Here is a 27399-nt window from a genome sequence, read left to right on the forward strand (position 1 = left end):
GTGAGTGGCCTTTGTCCCGCTGCGGAGCTGCAGCGTTTTACGCCGCCTGTAAATCACCAAGGAGGAATCAGCAGAAAAACTAAAAGCTACAATCCTGGACGGGATACTTGACACTTCAGATGCTACCTACAGACGCACAACTGTGTGTCACACGCACACACACACACACACACACGCACATACCTGCAATGCAAAAGACCCAAGACTCTGGTGAAAACGGCGCCGCCCGTGATGAGAACGGTGAATATGAAGAACATTTGGGGGAGGGATGGGGGGGGGGGGTCTTATTGCACGTGAATTATCTTACTCCGGGTGATTTATCCAACGCCATGGCACCATCCGACCTTACCGACCTTACCGCCACGGCTCGGCCGCGCACCCCGAGCGGTTTTCAGTCTGCAGGGTTCGACCAGCCGTCTGTGCTGGGATGCCCCGCGAGCTCCAGAGGTGGTAGGTTCGGGTTGTCATGGGGGGGGGGCGGGGAGGGGGCTGTCCTGGGTTGCAGTTTATCCTGTCTGATAGGCCACACCCACTACACCTGCCCTAACCAGCCGGGGGGAAAGAAAGAAAATGTCGCTACCGTGCGTTGCTAATAGAAAAGTCCCGTTCATTGCTTTGATTTCATTGGCTCCTCCTCTTTCTCTCTGGCGTCCTTTCTTCTCTGTGCTATTGGGCGGGACCGTTATGGGACGGCGGTACGATTTACCTTTGTGGACTGTTGCAGTGTCTGAGCCTTCTGCAGCTGATGCACCAACACAAACAGTGCCATGTTAGGAACACGCCCCTCCAGTTCTTCCAGCCATTCAGATGCATGCAAAGCGACCAGGGGGCGGGGCAAACGACAAGAAGGAAAGACTGTGAAAAGTGCAATGTCAAAATGAACTTAACATATTCCCGTATTCTCTCCACCTGTACCTGGCCTGCTAAGCTCCTCCCCTTGTTCTTCGCGTTTTTCTCTTCTTCCTCCGTCCATCTTTCTTTTCCCTCATCGTTGTGTTGCCGTCGGAAACAAAGGGTGACTCGACCGATCGGGTTCCGCATCTAGGTGTTCATTAGCCATGTTTATTTTCTATATGTACGATTTTTCTACAGTATTTACTTTTATTTTTATTGTTACGGTTCTTTGATGAACATAAAAGTGGAAATTTATTATGAAAAATAGTTTTGAAGATTAACGAGTAAATAAAATATTACCCAAGAGATCCTGCGTGTGTGTGTGTGTGTGTGTGTGTGTGTGTGCGCGCGCGCGCGTGTGGTGTCATTAGCTCAGCGTCTCAATAAAACATGAATAACTAACACATAATAATAAAACTGGTACCTTTTGATATGCTAAAACGTAACGATCGACTCTTCATCACGTGACTCATTGACCGCGAACACCTTTCCTCCCTCCTCCCCTCGCGCGCGGATTGCGTGACGTCCGTAAGCGTCCTCAGGTGAGAGGAGCTGCTGTCTCAATCAACGCCTCCCCACGCCGCGCCTCCTCGCGCCTCCTTTCCTAACCGTCTCAACAAAGGCCTTGTGTTCTGCCTCCGCGTTCGGCCTTGACCGCGTCCAATCAGCGCGCAGCTCAGGTGCGCGCCGGCGGCCGGTCGCGAACCCGCGACGGGAGACTGAGCGGCTTGGCGGAGGTCTGCGCTCCGCCTGTTTGGCGGCTCTGGCCTTGGACGTCACATTCTTGGCTTGATCTCCATTCAAGGTGAGTCTGTTCTCAAGTCGGGTCAACACTGTTGTGTTAGTCTATACAAAACGTGTAGTCGTATCTCCTGGGTGTCCACCACACACGCACACACACACGCGCGCGCACAGGGCGTGTTATTGATCAGTATTGATCACTGAAACTAGGACTAGACAAGCAGCAGCGCCTCTAAAATAACTCGCCTTCGCTTTCATAAAATATCTGGATCGATATTCCCTTCCACCCCCTCCCCTCCCCTCCCCTCCCCTCCCCTCCCCTCCTCTCTCTCTCTCTCTCTCTCTCTCTCTCTCTCTCTCTCTCCCTTCCCTGCACAGGTGCGGAACAATCGGTAACAGTTTCCTCTGCGAATTCATATCACGCGTCGGTGCGCGCGCGCGCGCACACACAAACGCGTCTTCTGCGCGCCTGCGCGCCTTTATCAGCCGCCTCCCTCTCGCTGCTGCTTCAACCCTGTGGGAGAGCGCGCGCGCGCGCGTGCGTGGTGAAGTGCCAGGAGCTCAAGGCCGCGCTTTCCTTCCAGCTTTGGGATAAATCATCCAGATCTGCTTCTCTGGATGAAGTTCCCACAGTGATGTATCCGCTCCGCAGACAATAACACGAGAGGGAAGCGTGGCAAAACACTGTTACATAATGTGCGCGTGCGCGTGCGTGTGCGCGAAGACGCGTCCTTGCTTCGGTGTGGAGAAGGGAGGATCGCTTCCAGCGCCATCAATCATCATTCAATACAAATGCGAGGCAGGAGGCGACGCTACGGCGGCCCGGAGGGCTCAGTGCGTTAGAGACGCACCTCCCGCGAACGCGCACAGTGCGGGTACAAAGAGATGCCTGGGAACAGCGTTAACGTTTCTATTTGACACAGATTTGTTTTAGACAAAGTCAAACTGTCAATTTACATTATTTAAAGTGAAAACGCTTTAAATGTACATTTTTCTTAGAATTTAAATTTGCAGTATGAATAAAGTAAATTATTCCTCTCTGTTTTATTGTAAATTAAATATAATCAGAGTTTCTAACTGACGGTAAAATATCTGAATCCATACTAAGACTATTCAAGAATGATTAAAGCTTATTTTTATTATTATTTACTTTATTAATGTAATACTGTATTGCCACGATGGTAAATTAACCGCATGTGATGTCATCAGTAATAAATAAATCGCTAAAATGTTTTAATTGTCATTTCCTTACGTTTTGACTCCTTTTGGGAAAATTAAAACCTGATTTATTTCCTCACATCAGGACAAACGTGTCAAAAGAGAGACGCAGATTTTGGTGACCGCACGTTTGTGTCACCTTCCCATGATGCTTTGCTGTTTACAGGTAGCTTTACATCGCCGTGGTTACGCGTGGAAGGAGGAGAAGGAGTCCGATTTTCGGACGTGTTCACACACGCAAACAAAAACATGACCCGCCCAGTCGGACCTCCTACATGCTCCTCCTCCCATAAAACTCTTCACACGCCCCCGCCGTTCACCACTGCATGGCCGACGGCGCCGGAACGACCCGCACTTCTCCTCTCTGGTGATCCCGGAGGACGGAAAACGTTCACGGCAGACGCGTGAAAACGGACCAGTGAACGCCTGCTGGGATGATGATGACGACGATGACGACGATGACGATGAGTCTCATCGTGTTAATGATCTTCCTGATGAAGACCGCAGGAGCCTCCAAGCCCGGTTCTGAGACGGACGGCGGACCCGGACTGGAGATCAGCTTTCCAAACTATGGGAGGCGGATCTGCGAGCAGCTGAGCTTCGGGATCACACGGATCCCCTCCAACATCTCCGGCGACACACAATGTCTGTAAGTACGACAAACGGCGCCTCGAACCCGCCGCGGGCGGGACGGTCGCGCTGGCGTCCCGTTTTCTGCTTTTTAAAATTCATTTCGGACTCTATATCCGTATTTTTGTCACACTTGAAAGAGTTAAAAAGCTGGAGGGTTGGGGGGGGGGGGGGGGGGGACAACCTGTCCAGAGTGATCCCGCCCTCTGGCCAACTGTCAGTCGGGACGGATGTGATGATCGGCGTCTTCGTTTGGCCGTTGAACCCTTCTGAAGGAATCTCAAGGCCGGAAAGTGGGAGGGGACGGCGATTGGGGGGGGGGGGGGGGGTCTTTGTGAAGATAGGCCTGCCTGGAGCTTTTTGCACAAGACGAAGGAGAAGACACGTCCGTTTCCCGCAGACCTCCAGACGGCGTTGTGTGTGTTCCCGTCCCGTTACGCTCGGCTCGGGGGTCAAGGTTCAGGAACACCGGAGACATGTGCAAGTATGCAGCGACAGACGGCGTCGCCGCGGCGACCACACGCTGGATTGACTCTGCAATGACCTTGTGGGGAGGGCGGGGGGGGTTAGCGTTGTAAGCGGCGTGGCGTTGAGATCTGATGTTTTTTTCACGTCCGCAGGAAAGTCAAGCAGACCCGGATCAGGGCGATTCCCCGGGGGGCCCTCGCCGGCCTGCAGCACCTCCAGAAACTGTGAGTGTCGCCCGCCGCTGGCGTCGGTTGATTGATGCGGAACAAAATGAACCCGGGGAGTCCAAACCCCGCTGTGGGTCTCCTCCCGGTTTTGTGTTGAGATGCAACGGCGCTGGCAGGTGAAAGGTCAAAGTTCACCCAGCCCTGCTTGTTATTTGAGTAACCCCGCGGCGGCGGCGTTCCTTACTTCCTGTCTGTTTCACCATTTCCCTTTCATCTCGTGATGAATACTCAGTTCTCAGATTACCTGTTTCTCCATCAGCACCGTATCTGAGAACGACGTGCTGACCACCATCGGCGGGTTCGCCTTCGCCGGCCTCCCTCGCCTCACCAACATGTGAGTATCCAGCATGCACTCCCCTCCGGGGGGGGGGGGGGGGGGGGGGGGCTGTTCCCGTCCTCCTTGTGTGTTTAGTCTTTGTTCCGGAACAAGAGGAGCTGAGAAACACCCAAACACCTGAGGAGAACGCTTTGCAGGACGGCGGAGACTAAATATTTCAAAGCGTGTGTTTCCCTCAGCTTCATCTCTGGGAACGCCGCGTTGGAGAGCATCGGATCCTCCGCCTTCTCCGACCTCCCCGAACTCTTTGAGATGTGAGTACGGAAGCAGCAGCAGTGGAAGCAGAGTCGCGACGTTCATTTTCTACTCGTGATTCCAGATGCCGGATTGTGTTTCTTTCAGAACCATAGCAAAGTCCAAACACTTGAGTCAAATCCACCCCGGTGCGTTCAAGAACATCGTGAAACTGCAGTATCTGTGAGTACTCTGAGATGCAGGTGGAGGAAAAGTTTCCTATTCTCAAACTTACTGTGAGTTTTATGTAGGTCATGGGTGACACACGCACACACACGCACGCACACACACCACCACAAACATCACATTTTTAATTAGCTTGAATCCCCTGGAAGAATCGCCTCATCTCATTAAAAAGCAACCATCACTTGAGCCATATTTATCTATTGGACACAAAAAAAGAACTTCTGAAACAGGTTCAGCATAAAAATGTGTAAAGAAGTTCCAGAAAAGGTTTGAATTCTAAACAGATTGGATAAAAAAAAGAAAGAAGCCGTCACGCCTTGAAATGGCTGAAGCTTGATGATAAATACTTTTTTGACATGTTTTCAGACTCGCTGAGAAGAAAATGGTAGTTTTGGAACAAATGTTCGCATTCCGTTCCAAAATACCACTTGACATCCCAAAAATCCGTTTTTTTCAGCACTTTTTCAAAGTTATATTTTGTCCACATAACGTCACCGAAGTGAAACGTTTCACGACAAAAACGCCAGCATGTTGTTCATCTTTCTCGTTTTCACGGCGAGGGTGTCAAAAACCAAAGCTAGAAGTCAGGAGAAAAAAAAAAGATTCAAACGCTCACGTTGTTCTTGATACTGTTAATCGAGTGAAATGAATCCGGGACAGGGAATTCTATAATTCATTTAAAAAAGGAAAAGCAGAATTCCAAACACTTTAAAAGCGACTTAAATAAACCAGATTGGAAGATGCGACATTCACCAGGGGCCGGTTCTTCCAGAGCGTCATTCGCCAGCCCCTCAGATCCGCTCGCATTAATTGAATATATGAATATTTTATGTTGTGTTTTACAGCCTGTTAAATATTTCAGCTGTACTGTTCAGCTGGGGGTTTTTTTTTTTTTGGAACAAGGAGCTCTTTAATTTTCTGGTTTGTCTTCCAGCTTGTGAGCTTTTGTCCGAATTGTCTCTGAGACGTGTTAAATTCCTGCGACACGCTGAATGCAACATTGTCTGATTTAATCTCTGTGCTGGACAGACTTTCGGTGGGAACGGACTGACATTTGGTGCTTAATCTGGTCCCTGCAGAACCATCTCCAACACCGGACTGAGAGTTTTTCCGGACTTCACCATGATCCGCTCCGCGGCCTCCGGCTTCCTGCTGTAGGTCCCAACACGATGCCACGTGAACTCGTTTTTTTTTTTTTTGTGCATGATTAAATGCCTAAAAAGTGTGCGAGCAGATTTTGTCGGTTTCGTCTTCCTGCCGGTTTTACACTTTGCGGTCTCTGTTGCTTCCATGTTTGGGATCTCTGCGGCGTTTAGTGACCTGAAAGAGAACAGCCACATCGACAGAGTCCCCGCCAACGCTTTCAGAGGCCTCTGCACTCAAACCATCACAGAGATGTAAGACGCTTCTTCTTTCCAAGGAGCTTCCAGCCTCACCTCATCTGTTGCTATATCCATCACCACGGCAAACAAAAAGGGGCTCGGCACTGATCCCTGGTGCACTCCCACCGCTACACTAATCTCTCACTTACTTCTGTGCCACTCCAGACTTCCTCATGCAGGACCCCAGTTCCTCTCTGGGCACCCTGTCCTAGGCTTTCTCTAGATCTACAAAGACACAATGCAGCTCCTTCTGACCCTCCCTGTACTTCTCCGTTGCTAGCCTAAACGCAAAAGTAGCATCAATATTTTACAAACAGCTTTGAGTGTTTGCGTCAAACTGCATCCTTGCTATTAATATTTCCTGCAGCTTCCAAATATGTCCGGTTTCCTACAGATTTAAACACGGGGGAGAATAGTTTGCGGCGGTAAGTTTGCTGTTGGGACCGTTCCATTTTCCGACCACGTGACCACAGCTTGGCTTCTCTCTCTGATGACAGACGGCTCACCAGAAATGGCATCAAGGAGGTGGCGAGCGACGCCTTCAACGGCACAAAGATGCACAGATTGTGAGTCACGGGCGGATACACAATTATAAACAGAGGGATTAGCGGAAAGCAAATGGCTCACACCTTTAATTCCCCTCCCTTCTTCTCTCTCCCTCTCCGTCAGGTTCCTAAGAGGCAACCAGCAGCTTGCTCACATCAATCCCAACGCCTTTGTGGGTTCCAGTGAGTTGGTGGTGCTGTAAGCATGACATCAAACATGATTCATCCTCCTCATCATCAATTATTACTCAGAATGTAGGAGAGAGAAAGCGGGATGAGCGTGGCTTGTGTGGGCGGGATCCAAAAACAACTCAGACACATGCCAGGTTGACGGTAAAAACCTGGAGAGGCAAGGGAGAGAGGTTTTTATTTATCGGAATACTCCCCAAATAAAGAGGTGCATATTTCTGCTGAGGCAAAAAACCAGAAAGAAAACTATTTGTTTTCACTTGGCAATCAAATATTTGTTTTCCAATTTCTAATCCAAAAACGCAGACAGAAAACGATCCGGTTCATCCAGCAACTTCTTCCCCAGAAAGAGAACCGATGGTCCATCGGATGACGGGATGCACGTCGGACGCGGATCGTCTAAATCTGCGTTTTAAATGTCAGACCGTGTGCGGTCTTCGTTTCCCCGGCAGGGACGTCTCCCACACGGCCCTCAGCTCCTTGCCAAACCACATCCTCGGCGGCGTCCAGAAGCTGATCGCCGAGTCGGCCTTCCACCTGAAGGAGCTCCCCCCTCCCCAGCTCTTCACCAGGCTGCGCCAGGCCAACCTGACGTACCGGTCGCACTGCTGCGCCTTCCACAACGTGCGCCACAACAGGTGCGCCGCGCCGCGAGCATACCTGTCCCGTACTTGTGTTGTCATCGGAAGGTGTCCGAAGGCGTCGTTGTTAAAGGAACAGTTCATCTAAATTATCAAATGAACGACGTTTTTGCCGTCTGCTAGGTCGAGGTGGAGCCCCCTGTGCTCCCACCCCATGGCTCAGAGTAACCCCCACTTCTACAGGGACTACTGCTCCAACTCCACCTCCATCCCCTGCACCCCCACCAAGGATGACTTTAACCCCTGCGAGGACATCATGTCCCCCGTCCCTCTGCGGGTCCTCATCTGGATCGTCTCCATCCTGGCCCTGCTGGGGAACGTAGCGGTGCTTCTGGTCCTGTTGGGTATGGAACGCGCCGTCCGTTCTTTTACACGTTAACATTTAAATCGTGTCACTAAATACAAAATAAAACAATTCTTGTTTCCTCATTAATGCTTTTCGGTGTCGATTGTTTTTTTTCAGGCAGCCGCTCCAAACTGACGGTTCCCCGCTTCCTCATGTGCCACTTGGCCTTTTCTGACCTCTGCATGGGCATCTACCTGGTCGTCATAGCAACCGTTGACATTCTCACCCGCGGCCGGTACTACAACCACGCCATCGACTGGCAGACGGGCCTGGGCTGCAGCGCCGCAGGCTTCTTCACGGTGCGTGAGCAGAAGCCTCAACACGTGACCAACGACGACGCTCATGAATATTAATGAAGACACGCGCGTGTGTGTGTGCGTGTGCGTGCGTGTCACACGCAGGTGTTTGCCAGTGAGCTGTCGGTGTTCACGTTGACGGCCATCACCCTGGAGCGCTGGCACACCATCACGCACGCGCTGAGGCTGGACCGTAAAGTTCGCCTGCGACACGCCTGCGTCGTCATGACGGCGGGGTGGATCTTCTCCTCCCTCTGCGCCCTGATGCCCACGCTCGGGGTCAGCAGCTACGGCAAGGTGTGTGTGTGTGTGCGTGTGCGTGTGTGTGTGTCGCGTCCTCCGCTCCGCTCTGCGGTTGAGACGCCGTCTGTGTCCTGGTCGCCCGTACCGCCGGGCGCTTTTTTTTTTTTGAACACGCCTCCTCTGTGCGGCGCAGGTGAGCATCTGCCTCCCGATGGACGTGGAGTCTCTGGTGTCCCAGCTCTACGTGGTCTCCCTCCTCCTCCTCAACATCCTGGCCTTCCTCTGCGTGTGCGGCTGTTACCTCAGCATCTACCTGACCGTCCACAACCCGTCATCGGCGCCGGCCCACGCCGACACCCGGGTGGCCAAGCGTATGGCCGTCCTCATCTTCACCGACTTCATCTGCATGGCTCCCATCTCCTTCTTCGCCGTCTCGGCCGCCCTCAAGCTCCCGCTGATCACGGTCTCTGACGCCAAACTCCTGCTGGTTCTCTTCTACCCGATCAACTCCTGCTCCAACCCCTTCCTGTACGCCTTCTTCAACCGCGCCTTCAGGCGGGATTTCTTCCTCCTCGCCGCTCGTTTCGGCCTCTTCAAGACCAGGGCGCAGATTTACCGGACAGAGAGCTCCTCCTGCCAGCAGCCGGCGTGGACCTCTCCTAAAAGCAGCCACGTGATGCTGTACTCTTTGGCCAATACTTTAAGTCAAGACGGGAAGCAAGAGTGAAAACGGACTTCTTGCGGGAGGGTTTATTTCTATCCTCACACATCTCAATCAAACAAACATGCATCATAACAGCTTACAAATAAAAGCAGGAAGGGTAGCAAATCTGTTTTTGGTTTTAACTTTCATGCGTTCTTCTACAAAGAAATGTCATCCACCTGCCGTCCCGAGATAAAGATGCACTCTGCAGCTATTTTAGCTTGAGAATATGCACATCAAAGAAATCAGCATTCACTTAACATTCACTGTCGTGATTGAGTGATATTCATTGAGAAGCGCAACACGGGGGGCCGGCTGATTAATAATCTGCTCGTTCGCTGCTGGAGCTCGGTCCTTTACAGCCCTGTTTTCTGCAAGCAGACGGTGCGTTTCTCTCCATAATGTAATTATGACCTTGGGAAAAAAAGTGTTGAGTTTATACATATAAATGTGTGACTGTTTTGTACAAATACACCCTTTTTGACAATGTTTTTGTGTTGTTTGTGCCTTTTTATTATTATTTTCTTTTGTGCACGGTGCCTTCACAAAAGGTGACGCTCGCTCGCTCACACGCAAATCAAATTGAGTCGTGTTTATCTACAAACGTCGTCCTTCGGATCATCCAAAGATTTCAAGGACAAAGTGACCCTGTCAACCTCTGCTCTGGATGCCAGGTGGATGGGTGCATCCGGGGCGGGGGGCGGGGGGGGGGGGCGCTACACAGCTGCTCTTTGCTTTTAACTTGGAGGATGGATATGAAGCCGGATAAGGGACACACACTCAAGCAGCCCAGAGTTTCAAGGCTGCAGCTGCAAAAAGGAATCCAAGTCCATCCACTTGATCTGGAGACGCTGCCTCGCATGGCAACGTGGAAGGTGCGTGCAACTTCTCCCACCACCAGGTGGCGCAGCGTTTATTCTAATCACTCGCCTATGCAGCCACCTGCAGCGTCTACGTCACCCTCTCGACTCTAATTCAATTAATACATTAGTCGAGATTGGGCTAAAATACAAATTTGAGTTACTATACTCTAAGAGACATTTTCCAAAAGCTTTTAGAGACGTCTCAAATGGTTTGTGGGGTTTGTTGTTTTTTCTGAGAGGATTATGAGTTCCTTGAAAATTATATCGATCGATTGAAAGGAAGAGTTTGCAAAAATCAACATCTACTAACCCTCACGGTGTTGTAAAAAAAAACGTTTATTCATTTACAAAACAGTAAAAAAAATATATTTGTGATAAGAAGTAAAACAAACAAACTGAACCAGACATGAAAGTTGATTTGCTTATCACGCCATCATTTATGACCAAACAATGCCATCTTGTGGCTCAGTTACATTTGAATCCATCACACTTTTAGAATAAAGTCTTCTTCGAACCAAAAACTAGAATGAAAGATTCAAATATTTACTATTTACCAATAATGGTTCCAATTTCAACTGTGAGATCAAATAAAAGCAACAGTTCTGAAACTGATTTTTTTTCCCAGTGTTGACACATTTTTATAATTATAATATTATGCATTTAAAAACTAAATAGTAATTATTACTATCACTTAGTGTGGAAGCGCATTATTAATCAAATCGCCTCTTGACCGATCCCGAACCCCAGCAGAGAGGTTTTGTTATGTATTTCCTGATTGGTCACACTAAAGCGAGTTTATTAAACACGCCGTGTGATTGGTCGAGCAGTTTTTTTCTCGCGATTGTTCCCCGTGCGGGTTAATGGCTCCTCCTGCTACAGACCGAGACGGAGCTGGCAACGAGCAGCGACACGGTGGGGGGGAGCTGTAACGCCGCGGAGAAAATAAGCGATTACACCCAAATACTAGCAGGTTTTCACCGCAGTTGTGCGGGTGTAGCTCGCAGAAGGTTGTCCGGGCGGTAGTTCGGGTCGAGGGCTAAGTTTGGAAGCGGCCGGTCCGAGGGTAGCTGTCTATTTTTTTTTACCAACCAACACCCCAGATGAACTCCGTCAGAGCCACCAACAGGAGACCCAGGCGAGTGTCAAGGCCGCGCCCGGTGCAGCACGAACGGAACAACGGGAATGGAGGTAAGCTCGGCCGCGGCCAGCTATTGATTTGAGACGAAGCGGTGACGAGCGATAACGCCCTTAACATATCTTTCCCGCTACTGCCCGGTTCTCTGCACCGGGAGACGGCGACGTCAGCAGGAAACGTCGAGGCTTCTCGCTCTGTGGCTTAGGCCAGGCCGCGCTTTGTTTGGCTTGAGTGATTGAGGCTAGCCGATGCAGCTAGCTGTAGCCTACCGAGGTTATACGGCAGCAGAGGGTTGTCTTCGCCTAAAGTAATGCGTATGTAGCAATAAATGGCTTTTATTCGGGTAACACCAGCTGGGGGGGGGGGGCGGGGGGGTTTAAGTCACACTATGCAGTCACCGCTCAGCCATTGCATTCCCAGCTGTCACTACCGATTCCGAGGGTGTAAATCCGCGGTGTCTTTGGACTGCCATTTTTCGGGGTGTGCGTTAACAAAAACATTAGCAGCGGGGGGGGGGGGGGGGCTAGGCTAGCAAGCTGTCCCAGCGTCAAGCCACGCTAATCAGCTGTGATAGATTACGTGAACCGGTGTGAAGTCGCAAAAAAAAAGCTACTTTAACGAGCGGACTAGCCCCTTTCCTCTTCCTCGTTCCCGGTAATGTCGAGCCGCAGCAGCTCGATTTGTTTACACCGCGGATTCGCTCAGCTACGCAGTTCGGTTTAGCCATTAGCCGCGCATCGACTCTTGTCTGGGGGGTGGGGGGGGATTTGACAGCAGCGGAGAAGACGAGCCTGATTCTTCTCGTTTAATAATCACCGTGCAGAACATTAGCAGGCGGGGGATTAAACATGGAAGACTGGTGCCATTATCGATCACTAAGCTTCGTCTATTAGCCTACGCAGTGGAGGATATTAGCCGAATGCACAGCATTCTGGCATTAATGGTGGTGTTTGCTGCACGTAAAGGTGATTAGCTTTAGCCCCTATGCTACGTTTAAAAACAACATTGAGTATTGGGAGTGTAGGAAAGCTGTTTTTTTCCGCTCTTCTGTTCAGATGAGCAGGCTCCTGCAGCCGCTGCGGCAGAAATGGTGGCTGAGGAGTGCGGTCCGGGGGCTAAGAACAGTCCCTACCAGCTCAGACGCAAGACGCTGCTCCCCAAGAGGACCGCCGCCGCCTCGGCCACCACCTCGGCCTGCCCCAGCAAGGGCCTGATGGAGGTTAGGCTGAAACATGTGTGGTGTTCTCAGAATGGCGTGCACGTTGGTGAATGAGAGAGAAGGTTGCTTTTATTCCCTTGAGTTAGTCCAGCTGCCGTTTGAATTTCTGTATGTATTTTTATTGTTTGTTTATTTTACAGGGAGCATCCACGTCATCAACAGAAACGTTTGGCCCTCGAGCAAAGCGGGCACGAGTGTCCGGTAAGAGCCACGACCTGCCAGGTGTGTGTTAGTATCTGCAGTCGGGCCGTGGAGAACGTTAGAAAATTACATTTAAAGAGCAAAATTATGAATCATGTCGTTTTTGTTTTCTGGTTAAATAGCATAATGTTTAGGGTGAAATATTTCTTTTACTGAGGCTCGTATTTTTATTGTGTGCGTGCGTGTGTGTGTGTGTATGTGTGTGTGTGCATGTGCGTGTGTGTGCGTGTGTCTTTAGCAGCCCCAGCAGAGCAATATCTGCAGCAGAAACTTCCGGATGAAGTTGTTTTGAAGATCATCTCCTACTTACTGGAACAGGACCTCTGTCAGGCAGCTTGTGTTTGCAAGAGATTCAGCCAGCTAGCCAATGACCCCATCCTATGGTCAGTGCTTGACCCCCCCACCCCCCACCCCACGTCCTGTTCTGAGGAGGGCAGAGCGCTGAAGAGAGTTTTATGTGGGTTTCACTCTTCCAGGAAGCGGCTGTACACGGAGGTGTTCGAGTACACGCGTCCCATGATGCACCCCGAGTCGGGCAGGTTCTACCAGGTCAGCCCCGAGGAGCACGAGCACCCGAACCCCTGGAAGGAGAGCTTCCAGCAGCTGGTGAGTCTGTGGTTGTGTGTGTGTGTGTGTTTGGGTTCTGTCGTGAATAGGACGGCGCTTTCGGGAGTATTTAAATCTTCATTAAAGTCGTGGTTTTTACAAAAAAATAACATAAATTGGTAAGCAGTTAAATGGAAATCAACCGCTTTTAAATATTTAAAACGAGCTCTTGTGTTACCCGCGTCATAATTTTCTGGCAGCACGATCCATCACCGGCTGCCAAACCCTGGTGACGGGTTCGGTGCGTTTCCTCTTGATTACATGTCATCCCTGCCACTGCAGACCTTTATTTCTATTGAAATATATTTTTTATTTCTTAATAAGATCATTGTTGAGTAAATATTTGACTTTGTCTGAGCGCTTCGTGTCTCTTTCCTTGCTCCTTTGGATTTGATGCTAACCTGCCCGTTGTTGAGCCGATCCTCATCCGCCGCCTTGAGAGAGGCCGGTGGTGCTATGACTGTTTTTTGACCGTGTGTGTGTGGGGGGGGGGGGGTTTGCTTGTTTTTTTAACGCGTTGCAGTACAAAGGAGCTCATGTAAAACCAGGCTTCGCTGAGCATTTCTACAGCAACCCCGGCAGATACAAAGGCAGAGAGAATATGCTGGTAAGTCAGAACTTAATATATAAGGGGGCGGGGTCTGAGCCTGGAAGTGACTGTTCCTTCCTTCTGCAGTATTATGACACCATTGAGGACGCGCTGGGCGGAGTACAGGAGGCCCACTTTGACGGCCTGATCTTCGTCCACTCTGGCATCTATACGGACGAGTGGATTTATATCGAGTCCCCCATCACGATGATTGCAGCAGGTAAACGCAGAGAAGTACTCCAGACGTAATCAATATCTCTGCTCAGACGAGGTGACCCCCTCGGCGTTCAAGTGCGCGTGTAGGACTGTGCTAATGAGTTTCCTGCACCCCCCAGCTCCCGGTAAAATTGAAGACAAGGTGGTGATAGAGAACACCAGAGACTCGACGTTTGTCTTCATGGAGGGCTCGGAGGACGCCTACGTGGGATTCATGACTATCAAGGTAAGTTCATTTCACGACTTCGACCGAAGAGTGGACGAACGTTAAAAGACTCATTTTATCGTCCCGTCACGTGGCCCCCAGCGTCGTCGTGATTTATTCGTAGATGAGGATTTGTATTATTTCCCACGTGGACAGTCTTTAGTTTCTGTTTGCAGTGAGGCCGCCCGATCTTTTAGAGATGGCCTCCTCTCAAATCAAACGGAACCAGGAAGTGGATGCTAGCAAGCAACGTGACGTCACACGGAATGTTTGGCTTGAGGCTGTCTGACCCCCCCCCCACACACACACACACTTCTCTTTCCTCAGTTTAATCCTGAAGATAAATCGGCACAGCATCACAACGCCCACCACTGTTTGGAGATAACCGTCAACTGCAGCCCCAACATCGACCACTGCATCATCCGCTCCACATGCACAGGTAGCGCGCTCTGATCGCCACGGTAACCAAGACTCTGAGTTTGATGCTGTATTTAGATTTATTGGGGGGGGAACCAGCTTCGTATTAATAAAATAACAAACCGTTATTTTAAAAGCAGACGTGTAAATATTTAAATGTGTTTTAAACGGGAGGATGGAAGTGATCTTGTTCTGCTGGTTTAACTGGCGCTGTGCTGGCGCTGTTTAGTGGGTTCAGCCGTGTGCGTGAGCGGCCAGGGGGCGTGTCCGAACATCAAACACTGCAACATCAGTGACTGCGAGAACGTCGGGCTGTACATAACGGATCACGCCCAGGTAGGAAAAGCCCCGTCTCCCGTTGGGATCAGGAGGCGAACGGTCCCGTCCCGACTCCGCCCCGACTCCGCCCCTCCGTTTCAGGGAATCTACGAAGACAACGAAATCAGCAACAACGCTCTCGCGGGAATTTGGGTGAAGAACCACGGCGACCCCATCATCAGACGCAACCACATCCACCACGGGAGGGACGTCGGCGTGTTCACCTTCGATCACGGGATGGTAAACGCCACCGCTGAGAGCGCCCCCGGTGATCGGGATCCTCGCTGACGCCTAACTCCTCCCCCTCCTGTGATTCAGGGTTACTTCGAGAACTGCAACATCCACAGAAACCGCATCGCGGGCTTCGAGGTGAAGGCCTACGCCAACCCCACGGTGGTGCGGTGCGAGATCCATCACGGACAAACGGGGGGCATCTACGTCCACGAGAAGGGGCGGGGCCAATTTATAGAGAACAAAATCTATGCTAATAACTTCGCTGGCGTGTGGATCACGTCCAACAGCGACCCGACGATACGGTGAGAACGCGCCGCTTCACTTCCTGGTAAACTTGTAGCCGCAGCTCTGACTGGGAGCGGAAGCGTCACTGACTCTCCTCCATGTCCAGGGGAAACGCTATATTCAACGGTAACCAAGGAGGCGTGTACATATTTGGAGATGGGCGGGGTTTGATAGAGAGTAACGACATCTACGGTAACGCCTTGGCGGGAATCCAGATCCGAACCAACAGCTGCCCCATCGTACGGCATAACAAGATCCACGACGGGCAGCACGGGGGCATCTATGTGGTAAAAAAAAAACTACGTTTTTCCTTTTTGCACGCGGTTAAACGAAACCAGAAAATGAATCCGCCTTTGTGTCGCAGCACGAGAAAGGACAAGGGGTGATCGAGGAGAACGAGGTTTACAGCAACACCCTGGCCGGCGTCTGGGTGACCACCGGCAGCACGCCAGTCCTCCGCAAGAACCGCATCCACAGCGGCAAACAGGTGACCGTCGCACAGGAAGTCATTTGGCTACTTAGCGGTCGATGCTAACAAAGGCGCCATTTATCCAGAAGGGTGAGGAGAATCATTAAAGGAGCATCGGACGCCTCTTTACTCCTTTTTGTTTTCAGGTTGGTGTGTATTTCTATGACAACGGACACGGTGTGCTGGAAGACAACGACATCTACAATCACATGTACTCCGGGGTGCAGATAAGGTAGCGGCAGTTGCTTCGGATGCTGTCGGTGTTCCTCGTTCTCTTTTGACTGCTAATGGTTGCTGGTCCTCCACAGGACGGGGAGCAACCCAAAGATCAGGCGCAACAAGATCTGGGGAGGCCAGAACGGAGGGATCCTGGTCTACAACTCAGGTCTGGTTGCCGTGGTGCCAGAGGGGAGCGTTTTGAAAGCGGCCCGCTTGACGCCTGCCGTCTAATCCAACAGGTCTCGGCTTCATCGAGGACAACGAGATCTTTGACAACGCCATGGCGGGGGTGTGGATCAAGACGGACAGCAACCCCACGCTGAGACGAAATAAGATCCACGACGGGCGGGACGGCGGCATCTGCATCTTCAACGGGGGCAGAGGTACTTGCAGGCGTCGCCGCCGAACGCCTGGTTTTTAATTTGATCAGTTTGAAAAAAAAAACAACCAAAAAAACCCGCCTGCAGGTCTGCTGGAGGAGAACAACATCTTCAGAAACGCTCAGGCCGGCGTGTTGATCAGCACCAACAGTCACCCCATACTCCGCAAGAATCGCATTTTTGACGGCTTTGCTGCAGGTCTGTTTGCTCCCCAACCCCCCCCACTCGAGCCTCCTCCCGTCTTCTTGCGCTTTGATTTGAATCTCCTCCGTTCCAGGGATTGAAATCACGAACCACGCCACGGCCACGCTGGAGGGCAACCAGATCTTCAACAATCGCTTCGGAGGCTTGTTTCTGGCCTCCGGGGTCAACGTCACCATGAAAGGTAGCGTCTCCCCGTGCTTCCCGCATTCCCGTATCTTTATCTTTTCCTAATCCCCCCTCGTGTGTTCTCTGTTTGTCAGATAATAAGATTCTAAATAACCAGGACGCCATCGAGAAGGCGGTGAGCCGAGGACAGTGCCTCTACAAGATCTCCAGCTACACCAGCTACCCCATGCACGACTTCTACAGGTAACCGCTTCGGCCGGGAGCTCCGCGCCTACACGGAAACGTCTCGCCCGTAGAATCGTCTCTTGTATTTGCTCCTCCAGATGCCACACCTGTAACACCACAGACAGGAACGCCATCTGCGTGAACTGCATCAAGAAATGCCACCAAGGACACGATGTCGAGTTTATACGGCACGACCGGTGAGTTTTTTTTTTTTTTTTTTTAGAAAAGAAAAAACATTTTAAATAAAAATAATAGTAAAAAAAAATTGAGCGATTTTATTTATTTTTAGAATAGAAAGAAAAAAGAAAAAACATTTTAAATAAAAATAATAGTAAAAAAAAATTGAGCGATTTTATTTATTTTTAGAATAGAAAGAAAAAAGAAAAAACATTTTAAATAAAAATAATAGTAAAAAAAAATTGAGCGATTTTATTTATTTTTAGAATAGAAAGAAAAAACATTTTAAATAAAAATAATAGTAAAAAAAAATTGAGCGATTTTATTTATTTTTAGAATAGAAAGAAAAAACATTTTAAATAAAAATAATAGTAAAAAAAAATTGAGCGATTTTATTTATTTTTAGAATAGAAAGAAAAAAGAAAAAACATTTTAAATAAAAATAATAGTAAAAGAAAATTGAGCGATTTTATTTATTTTTTAGAATAGAAAGAAAAAAGAAAAAACATTTTAAATAAAAATAATAGTAAAAAAAATTGAGCGATTTTATTCATTTTAGAATAGGAGAAAAAAGAAAAAGAAATTTATATAAAAATAATAAAACTGAGCGATTAATTATTGTCTGTAATTCATCTCTTTTTTTAATTTTACTGAACAATTGCAGGAAAAAAGCCCTCAACTTGAGGTATTTTTCATTTAAATTCATTACATTATTGTGGCAGACGAAAAGATTATAAAGACATTTATTGATTGACTTGAATCAGAAAACTTTATTAATCCCAGAGGGAATTCCATTCGGTCCTATTTAAATTCTGCTCCATTTGTTTTTATTTTTGCCGTCGTGCGTCTTCCTGCTCGGGGGCTTGTGTGACGCGTCGCTGGACGCGGTTTGCAGCAGCTCCCGTTAGCCCCTCGTCTTCCACCGTGTTTACCGGCCTGCAGGTCGTCGCTAGCCACCTGGCGAGTACGTTTTTCAGCTCGTCGGTCGCAGACTTGCTCATGGCGGGGGCGTCTCCTCCAGTTTAGCTTGGTGAAGAGCTTTGCTAAGGCTCGCTGCTAACATTAGCTTAGCTCAGTGGAGCTAGGAAGAAAAAAACATTTCGCGCCCCCCCCCGAAAAAAAAATACACTCTTGTATCCTTATTAACATACAAAGAAATATGAAAAAGAAAGAAATATAGATCAACTTACACCAAAGAATAACTTTATTACCATTTTTGCAACCGAAAATAAGGAAGTCAGGTCTTCTTCTCCCACCGTAGATTGTATACGACCACTCTTCTTCTGCTAATACTCCCTGCGCGCACTCTGACAATCAGGGCGCCACTGCCAACTACTGGAGTGGATGTGCTATTACACTTTACTCGTAAGGCAAAAAAACATTATCTCCGCGGTCACAGGCGGCCCCCCTGACATCGCACCGATAAAAACGAATAAAATGATTTTATAAAAAGGCAATACAGAAACAATAAAATTAGTTTAATGCAATAAAAAGAGACTCGCTAAATAGGACTGTAATTAATTAATCACAACTAATGCGATAATTTGACGCCCCTCATTTGAAGCGACTCTGGATCTTACCCCCCCCCCCTGATATCTGCCCCCACCTTACAGGTTTTTCTGTGACTGCGGAGCGGGAACTTTGTCCAACCCGTGCACGCTGGCCGGAGAGCCGACGCACGACACGGACACTCTCTACGACTCGGCGCCGCCCATCGAGTCCAACACGCTGCAACACAACTGAAGACTTCTGGTCTAGTTACACTCACATAAGAATACAAACGCAGACCGACACACACGCACGCACGTACACAGACACAATAACACACGCACAAACACACGTATCCACATGCAGCCCGAAGGACCCAGAGAGACTCTGCGACTGCGGCGCTCTCGGAAAGAGGCTGCAGAGGAAGCGGCATCCTCCCCAGCTGCAGTGGAGGACAGGCTCCGGCAGGGGGCGGCAGAGCGCCGGGCCGAACAGCCAGAAGAGATTCCTCACTGTTTCCCATTGCAGTCTGGAGACAAAGACGGGAAGTGAAGGGCTCTGCAGAGGGGTAAAAAAAAAAAAACTACACCCCCCCCCCCCCCCCAGCTGTTAGTCCTCGGTTCCCGGCCCACTTCGTCTTCACAAGAAACACAGAGACTTCCTGCTTCCTTGCAGCTGCCACCCCCCCATTGGCTGCTCGGCCAGCTGTTACTAGGCAACAGATGGGCGGATGTTGCTCTGTTGTGTGTGGATGGAGCACTTGGGCTTTTTGTTTTGTTTTTTTAAGACAAAAAAAAAAAAAGATATGTTCTTATCAATGGATTTTATTTCAATGCTTTCTCATGTAGTTTTGTATTTTCAAACAAAAGTTGACTGTATTTGAATGTCTTTTATTTTATTATATATTATAATTATTTTTTTTCTTCGGTTAGTGCCCCCCCCCCCCGCCTACCCCTCCCAACACAGAGGCAAACTGCAGAAACTCCAGGGACCCCAGTGGTGAAGTTCTTTCTGTGAAAGAGAATCTCAAACACTAAAGCCCTCTCCAGTCCGTTGAGCAGCAGGTGGAGGGGGTTGTATAAAGGTGTGTGTCGTGTACAGTGACCCGTGTGTGTGTGTGTGTGTGTGTACATGTTTATAAGTTGATGCCGTCAGTGTTTTGTTTAGCGGGCCAGCACCCCTGTGAACTGGAACCGAGGAGTCGATCTGCAGCGCCCCCTCCCCCCCCCCCCATGTATTGTGGTGACTGTGGCTCCTCATGCAGCCTGAATCGTATGCATGTACCATAACATCTAGACTTAATATATTGTGAAGTATTCAATAACCATTCTGTAGATGCTAGTTGGAATTCAAAAAGGGGTATACTTTCTTAGAAAGACAAAGGAGGAAGCAAGAACCTGGCCGTTTCTAAGAAAATAAAACTTTATTAGCTCAGTGGTGTCCGTCTTTAAATTGCTACGGCGACCGGATATGTAATCCCTCCACTGTCACACGTTTAATGGGATTGTTTGATCTTTCAGCTGCCGCACATGAAACGGGTTTGTAAAGTTCCATTCAATAGGAAGATCAAACATTTGTAAATATGCTGCTTTGGGCTCTTAAATTCACTCAAACTAGTGCGTACAAAATTCTTTATTGAAAGAACAAATTAGCGCACGAACTTTGACCCTGAGGTCACGTTTTTGCAGGAAGGCAGCGATCCAGGATGTCTCTGATGTACGTGTTTCTGCCGACGAGCTCCTGCTTCATCTTCCTGAGCGCCGTCTTGACCTCCTCGTCACTCATGGAGGCAGCAGGAAGTGACCTCACCTTGTCCAGAAAGTCCTGAATTAGGCCCTCCCCCTCCTGGAGGACAGGACGTTACGCAATCAGACATTGAACGTGCAAGACGATCCATAACGTAGGAACATGGAGGCTTACTCGTTTGTCGGTTCTCCGCCTCTTGGCGTGGGGCTCCTCCTCCTCGTCTAGCACCCCCCCAGACGATTCCTGGAACTCCTCCAGCTCCTCCGCCTTCTCTTTGGCCACGGCGACCACCGCCGGAGGGAAGCGCGCCAGCTCGGCCACGTGGATCCCGAAACTCTGGTCACAGACGCCTGAACATACGTTATAAAAAAAAAAAAAAAAGGCCGGGTCAGTTTGGAGAGCCGTCATTGGTCAGCAGGGGGGGGTATCACACGCAGGTGTGTGCGCACCTTCTCTGACCCGGTACAGCATGGTCAGCGTGTCGTGGGACGTCAGCGCCGTCACGTGCAGGTTGCGGACGGCGGGCTGCTGCGCCGCCAGAGCCGTCAGCTCGTGGAAGTGGGTGGCGAACAGACAGAAGCAGCCGATCTGGGCGGCGATGTGTTCGCTGATGGCCCACGCCAGGCCGAAGCCGTCGTAGGTGGACGTGCCCCGCCCCAGCTCGTCGATGATGACGAGCGAGTTCTCCGTGGCAGAGCTGCGGGAGGAGGAGGAGGGGGGGGGCGGCGTGGACGATGAAGACGAAGGCTCCAGCATCGTCCTTCGGCGCGCCGGAGCTCACGTGTCGACGCTCTTACCGCAGAATGGCGGCCGTCTCCAGCATCTCGGCCATGAAGGTGGACACCCCCTTGACCTGGCTGTCTCCAGCCCCCACCCTGGCGAGGATGCTGTCGGTCACGCTAAGCTCCGCCTTCTCGCACGGCACGAAGCAGCCAATCTGAGCCATGAGGGCGATCACGCCCACCTGCCGGATGTAAGTCGATTTCCCGCCCATATTTGGTCCTACGGATTGGGGAGGGACAATCAAGCGCATTTTTATCTATGAAGGCGAAGCATGGGCGGGGCTTAGCCCGTGGTCATCTCAGGTACGACCCGGGGAAACGTTTCGGGCACCTGTGATGATGTAGAAGCTCTTCTCTCCCTGGACGAAGGCGACGTCGTTGGGAATGAAGACGGTGTCCACATCCGTCTCCATGCACGGATGCCTGGCCTGCTGCAGCTCCATCCGCCTGCAGCCGCCCGCCAGCAGGCGCGGTCGCACGAACGGCACGGGGGCGGAGACCGACGCCGCGGCGAAACTGGCCACCGAGTCCAGCTGGGCCACGACGTCGCTCAGCGCCTGGAGGGGATCCACGTAACCTGGAGGCGGAGGGAGAGCGTGAGGAACGCCGCCTCGCCGCCGCCCGACGTGGCGAGACGCGGCGAGGCTGCACACCCGACGCGATGGAAATGATCTCCCTGACGATGGCGTTCTGGGCCTCCTCGTACTCCTCCCGGCTCCTGCTGTACTCCTCGTTCGCCGAGCTCAGCTTGCTGCAGAGGCGGGGACATCGAGAATCATCAGCGGACGTTCACGAACACCCGCCCCGCCCCCTGCCCCCCCCTCCCCTCACCCGTTTGTGAAGCGCACGCCGTTCTTCTGGACGTCCAGCGTGGTGAAGCTCTTGCTGCTCCTCAGACTCTTCTCCTCCTTGCAGGTGACCCGCAGGTAGAAGCCCAGAACGGCGTTGGACTCCAGCTTCACCGTCTTCCCGGCCTCCAGACCTGAAAGCGCGTACAGACATGAACAAACCAGACGTTCTCCGCCCCCCCCCCCCCCCCTCTCCGGCCGGTTCCGGACGAGGCCCGCGGCGGCGGACCTAGGTCTCGGGCGGCGCCGTTCAGCACGGCCTGCATCCTCGTCTCCAACGCGTCCATCTTCTCTCGGAGCTCGCTCAGCGCCGGATCAAAGGACGCCTTCACCAGGAACTCGTGGTGCTCGACCTACGAACCGGACAGGAACACGTGAACGCCGGCAGCAGGAGGGAGGATCTCGTCTGGATCCAGAACCGACCTGGTTCATGTCCAGAGTGGTCTCAATCATCTCCTGGTACTTGGCGAAGTCGTCCTGCAGGTCGGCGAGGGGAGAAACGAACGCCGCCTCCAGCAGCACCTGGCGGCTCCCTACAGACGGAAGAGCTGGAAGAAGCGGCCGGAGGAGAGGGAAGTCTGGGCCTCCCTGCTTAGGCCCGCGACCCGGCCCCGGAGAAGCGGTTTGAAGATGGACGGCTGGTTCCTCCCGCCCCTCTCGGACGTCGGGGGGTCAAACGCGCAAACCAGGATTACAAAACTAACGCGTGGGCGTACAAAAGTTCACGCTTAAAAGGATATCCAATTCCAGCGTGTAATAAATGTCTCGCCGTCACAAACCTCGGGGAGGATTTGTTTCACCGGCAACAATCGATCCGTTCTGTCCAGAAACACTTGAAATCTAGAAGTCGCATGATTCAATCACGAGCGAGGAGGCCTGACAGGAAGTCGTCTGGTGTGGGGGGGGGGGGCTCTGTCTGTGCGTACCTGCGTGCCGCTCCAGGGCACCAACGAGGGCGGGGATGTGGCGGACCGCCTGGTAGACGCGGTAGCAGTCCTGCAGCGTCGCCGTGCGCCGGTGGAGCTTCTTCGCCAGGCGGTGGAGGTCGGGAAAGCGCCGCAGCAGGTCGTCCCGACACGTCAGCCGGAGCTCCGAGTCGCACACGAAGCTCTCCACCAGGTCCAGCCTGCAGACGACACGCCCAGACGCCGTGACCGACTCGCTCGGCCTTCGCCCGCCCTCTCCCGGCGTTACCTCTCTTCTATCTTGGCTCGATCCACGAGAGGCTGCCGGATCCACCGGTTAACCAGCCGCTGACCCTGCGGCGTGCGACACTTGTTCAACAAACCGGCCAGTGAATGAGATCCGCCGGCGGCGGCGTCCGCCGACCCCTGGAGAGCCAAACACGAAACCGTTTCAGCGCAACGATCCGGCAGACATGTTGGGAATATTCCCACCAAATAAAGCCCCCCCCCCCGTGGCTGACCTGGAAGAGGTTGAGCGCCCTCACGGCGGCGTTGTCCAGCCTCATGTACTGACCCAGGTCCAGCCTGGCCAGACTGAAGGAGCTGAAGTTGGATTCATCGGAGAGCAGCTCCAGGAAACGCACAACGGCGGCCAAGCACGACATCGCCACCTGTCAGACACACACACACACACACACACGATGTTCTTAGCGATTCCACCACGATGCTGGAGCCTCCGTCTCCGAGACGCTCGGCATTCAACGGAGTGCTCGAGTTCTATCGGCGCCGTTCGAGTGAAATGTGATTTTGGGAACGTCGGGAAGTCTCCCGCTCCTCAAACAGGGGTTTCTGCATAAACGAGCGGTGAGATCAGGAATCGATCGACGCGATTAGTCACCTTTAGTAAACTACTCTTTTCCCACCGAGCAGCAACAATCGCTTCGTCTCTTCTCGGCTCATCTTAAGCGGCGCCGCCTGCGTTGACCGTCTGCGCGCTAGCGTCCTGACGCACACGTCGCGGTTTCTAGTAATCTGGTCACGCAAAGCATGACGCCTCAATAAAAACACGTGACCTGAACGGCAGCGGTCATCACCGTGGTTACGCAATACGTTTAAACCATTTAAAACACGTGCAGGTGAACGCAAGTTCTTACGTCTGCGGCTAATAAAGACAGAATATCGTTTTCAAGGAATCGGGACGCGTCCCGATTCCTTGAAACAAGGGACAAAGGCTCAGATGGGATTATCGCGCCGTCCCTGAAGGCATCATGTGAGAACGCCGCTCACATGATTATCCAGCTCGGGCAGCGTGTTGCTCGCCACGGCGTCTCCCCGCTTGGCCCTCAGCAGCCTGTTGAGATCCTGGACCGTGTCCTTGCTGCTGAACTCGGCCCGCTTCCGGTCGGACACCAGCACGCCACCGCGCTGCACCACCTGCAGAGCGACACGCAACCGTCACAACGGCGTCCCGAAACGTACAGACACCCCCCCACTCAGGTCATTCCTGGATGGATGTGACCCGTGAGACGTATTCATTGCCTTAGTTATTTATTGTAATTTATTGTTGCATCAATTGCGTAATTGAATATTGGTTTTATTTTTATTTGTATTGTTAATTGTGGATGATTTATGTACGAAGGACTTTCAACGGAAACAAGACCGCAAGGGCTTTTTTGAAATGCTCCTCTTAGACAGGATGTTTGACGTTATTCGTACTGTAATACTTGCTACTGTGTGACTGTACTCGTACTCTAACATTCTATCTAATAAATATACTCATCATTCATCAGGAACAAAACCATTAAATGTTTCTGGGCAAAGAGACAAATGCGGGACAAAGTCCCGGCCAATGAGACGGCGGAACCGAAGCAAAGGCTGGAGCGACCCAGATACGGTTCTCTTTGTCCCAACGCGACCTGCATCTGATCCTTTCATGACATCCTGAACGACACAGATCCGATTTGTTTTTCCAAATGCGACCCAGGCCGCTTCTAAACGGTTCCACATTTGCCTCCAGACTTTCAGACGTGAGCTTTTCATCCCTTTGCTTTGACTTCTGTGAATGACCTGAAAGGTATTTGAGACCCCCCCCCCCCATCTCACACAGACACGTGATGCCACTTGCCTCCCTCAGTTTGCCGCCGTCGGCGTTGCCCTCGCCCTGGGCCAACAGACACTCTTTCGGGCTGATCTGTACAAGCAGCGACTCGAGGTTGGAGAAGATCTCGTTGTCCGGAAATTCACACACTCCCATCGTCCTCTGGGCGGCGTCCACGTAGCCGACGGCGACCACGCGCTGCCCGTCGGCTCCCGTGGCGCAGCGCACGGCCACGACTCCGGCGCAACCCTCCGCTCCCGATCCGCCGCCGAACAGAATCTCCTCAAACTGAGCAAGGTTCCCCGGAGACGCCTGCCAGTCAAAGAAAACGATCATTTACTGACCTATTAGAACAGCCGCAGTTTAAAAAGAGACGCTCCAACATGAAAGAACAAAGTGTGTGTGTGTGTATGGGCGGGGTACACCTCGGACGTGTCGCCAGCACATCCCGGGGCCACACCTTGAACTCGATCCTCCAGTCGTGCTCCTTGCTGCTCCTGCCATGGTTCTTGTACACTTCCACGCGGTACTGCCTCACCAGCAGCAGGTCTTTCACGAACGCCTCAAAATTCAACTTACTCAGGACGACGCTCTCCAGCCTGCGACTGCCTGCAGGGCGGAAAAACAGCGAAACGCGTTAATATCGCCACTAAACTACGCAGCTACGTTTCCTGCCAAGCAGGAGCGCAGCCAACGGATGCATCTAAAGATAAATTAGCTAGCTAATGCGTCAAACCTGGGTTTAAATGTCCCAATAATACGCACATAAATCAGCTAACTAATGCGCCAAACCCGGGTTTAAATGTCCCAATAATACGCACATAAATTAGCTAGCTAATGCGTCAAACCCGGGCTTAAATGTCCCAATAATACGCACATAAATTAGCTAGCTAATGCGTCAAACCTGGGTTTAAATGTCCCAATAATACGCACATAAATCAGCTAGCTAATGCGTCAAACCCGGGTTTAAATGTCCCAATAATACGCACATAAATTAGCTAGCTAATGCGTCAAACCCGGGCTTAAATGTCCCAATAATACGCACATAAATTAGCTAGCTAATGCGTCAAACCCGGGCTTAAATGTCCCAATAATACGCACATAAATCAGCTAGCTAATGCGTCAAACCCGGGTTTAAATGTCCCAATAATACGCACATAAACTAGCGCAACAACGCAAAGCGAGCTAACGGGTTAGCTAGCTAAACAGCCTGTCCCTCGCTGTGAACAACGCAAAGCTAGCTAGCTAACGGGTTAGCTAGGCTAGGGCAATCACCTGAGCCCAAGTACTTGATGACGCCGTTCGTCTTGAAAACTTCTTTCGCCGCGAATATGGCGTCTTTTCCGTGAACGGTGTAGTAGACGTTACGGTCGAAAATCCTGAGCGTGGTGTCCGGTTTCTCCGGCATGGAGAATATAAAACTCAGGAATCCTTGGTCAGCTGCACCGTCCAGAGACGGGTTCTGCTTCGGCTGCACCGCCATGTTGGAATCTCCCGCCACCACTCAGCCAAACAGGAAATGACGTTTTTCTTCTTCCTCGACTACAAAAGGGAAATCTGAAGATAGATAGATAGATAGATAGATAGATAGATAGATAGATAGATAGATAGATAGATAGATAGATAGATAGATAGATAGATTAATATTATATGTAATATTATTATTAATATTAATATTAATGCCTAGGACAACTGAGGAGCGTTGACATCTCAGCCGTCGTCATCAGGAGGCGGAGACTGTCACCTGGCCAGAGATGGTGCTGGAGACAGAGCGCTCACTCACACTGAAAAACAGAAGAAGAAGAAGAAACACAACTACAGAGTAGTACAACATATTTTATGACTAAACACTACGACTGGGGCCGGAACACACACACACACACACACACACACCCTTTTCGAGACCATCTGCCTCCGTTATTCCGAGAACGTGAATGAATAATGTAATTGCTGCCCTCAGGATTCAAACTTGTGCCGTAACCAGATCAGAAGGCGGCGCAGTACAAAGATCGTAACCGGAAAACCAGATTGTTGGGTTGCAAAGTTCTGATCTGAGTCAGTCATCAAATTTAAATAAATAAAAAAGATACAGATCCAAAATGTGGAAAAGCTAACTCATTGAACAGTTGCCTTTGTTTTTAAAGCCTAATTTGTTATCGAATTA

General features: G+C 50.9%; 3 protein-coding genes across 3 annotated transcripts; 2 read left to right on the forward strand and 1 right to left on the reverse strand.

Moving 5' to 3' along the window:
* The first annotated feature begins 3311 nt into the window (after positions 1–3311).
* fshr (follicle stimulating hormone receptor) lies at positions 3312–9304 on the forward strand. The gene is made up of 14 exons (XM_068754270.1): positions 3312–3502; positions 4104–4175; positions 4438–4512; positions 4695–4769; positions 4858–4932; positions 6015–6089; positions 6252–6332; positions 6815–6883; positions 6987–7061; positions 7504–7689; positions 7816–8036; positions 8156–8337; positions 8440–8631; positions 8771–9304. Exons 1-14 carry the CDS (start codon positions 3312–3314, stop codon positions 9302–9304), a joined length of 2103 nt encoding a protein of 700 aa, XP_068610371.1.
* A 1939-nt stretch (positions 9305–11243) lies between these two features.
* Positions 11244–20290, forward strand: fbxo11b (F-box protein 11b). Its single transcript, XM_068754269.1, has 22 exons — positions 11244–11331; positions 12334–12497; positions 12638–12719; positions 12937–13081; positions 13175–13304; positions 13828–13911; positions 13981–14113; positions 14229–14335; positions 14642–14753; positions 14961–15067; positions 15152–15289; positions 15368–15585; positions 15675–15855; positions 15933–16055; positions 16184–16269; positions 16346–16422; positions 16496–16639; positions 16724–16834; positions 16914–17021; positions 17101–17209; positions 17290–17388; positions 18982–20290. Exons 1-22 carry the CDS (start codon positions 11244–11246, stop codon positions 19109–19111), a joined length of 2676 nt encoding a protein of 891 aa, XP_068610370.1. The 3' UTR covers positions 19112–20290.
* msh2 (mutS homolog 2 (E. coli)) lies at positions 20288–26718 on the reverse strand. Its single transcript, XM_068754267.1, has 16 exons — positions 26511–26718; positions 25696–25844; positions 25263–25547; positions 24425–24571; positions 23659–23808; positions 23427–23563; positions 23159–23358; positions 22656–22765; positions 22462–22585; positions 22216–22366; positions 22038–22135; positions 21716–21961; positions 21400–21604; positions 21052–21299; positions 20777–20952; positions 20288–20701 (listed from the first exon to the last, which is right to left on the reverse strand). Exons 1-16 carry the CDS (start codon positions 26716–26718, stop codon positions 20531–20533), a joined length of 2805 nt encoding a protein of 934 aa, XP_068610368.1. The 3' UTR covers positions 20288–20530.
* Between the last annotated feature and the right edge of the window lie 681 nt (positions 26719–27399).

Source organism: Brachionichthys hirsutus, chromosome 21 (genome assembly GCF_040956055.1).
Source record: "Brachionichthys hirsutus isolate HB-005 chromosome 21, CSIRO-AGI_Bhir_v1, whole genome shotgun sequence".
NCBI lineage: Eukaryota > Metazoa > Chordata > Actinopteri > Lophiiformes > Brachionichthyidae > Brachionichthys > Brachionichthys hirsutus.

Coding starts and splice junctions, on each gene's coding strand:
- fbxo11b (XM_068754269.1), top strand. CDS start 11,244: ATGAACTCCGTCAGAGCCACCAACAGGAGACCCAGGCGAGTGTCAAGG. Junction 12,498..12,637: donor CCAGCAAGGGCCTGATGGAG/GTTAGGCTGAAA, acceptor TTTATTTTACAG/GGAGCATCCACGTCATCAAC. Junction 16,835..16,913: donor TTTTGACGGCTTTGCTGCAG/GTCTGTTTGCTC, acceptor CCTCCGTTCCAG/GGATTGAAATCACGAACCAC.
- msh2 (XM_068754267.1), bottom strand. CDS start 26,718: ATGGCGGTGCAGCCGAAGCAGAACCCGTCTCTGGACGGTGCAGCTGAC. Junction 24,572..25,262: donor ACGGCGGCAAACTGAGGGAG/GCAAGTGGCATC, acceptor GTCGCTCTGCAG/GTGGTGCAGCGCGGTGGCGT. Junction 22,766..23,158: donor TGCCCTGGAGCGGCACGCAG/GTACGCACAGAC, acceptor TTCCGTCTGTAG/GGAGCCGCCAGGTGCTGCTG.
- fshr (XM_068754270.1), top strand. CDS start 3,312: ATGACGATGAGTCTCATCGTGTTAATGATCTTCCTGATGAAGACCGCA. Junction 3,503..4,103: donor TCCGGCGACACACAATGTCT/GTAAGTACGACA, acceptor TCACGTCCGCAG/GAAAGTCAAGCAGACCCGGA. Junction 6,333..6,814: donor ACTCAAACCATCACAGAGAT/GTAAGACGCTTC, acceptor CTCTGATGACAG/ACGGCTCACCAGAAATGGCA.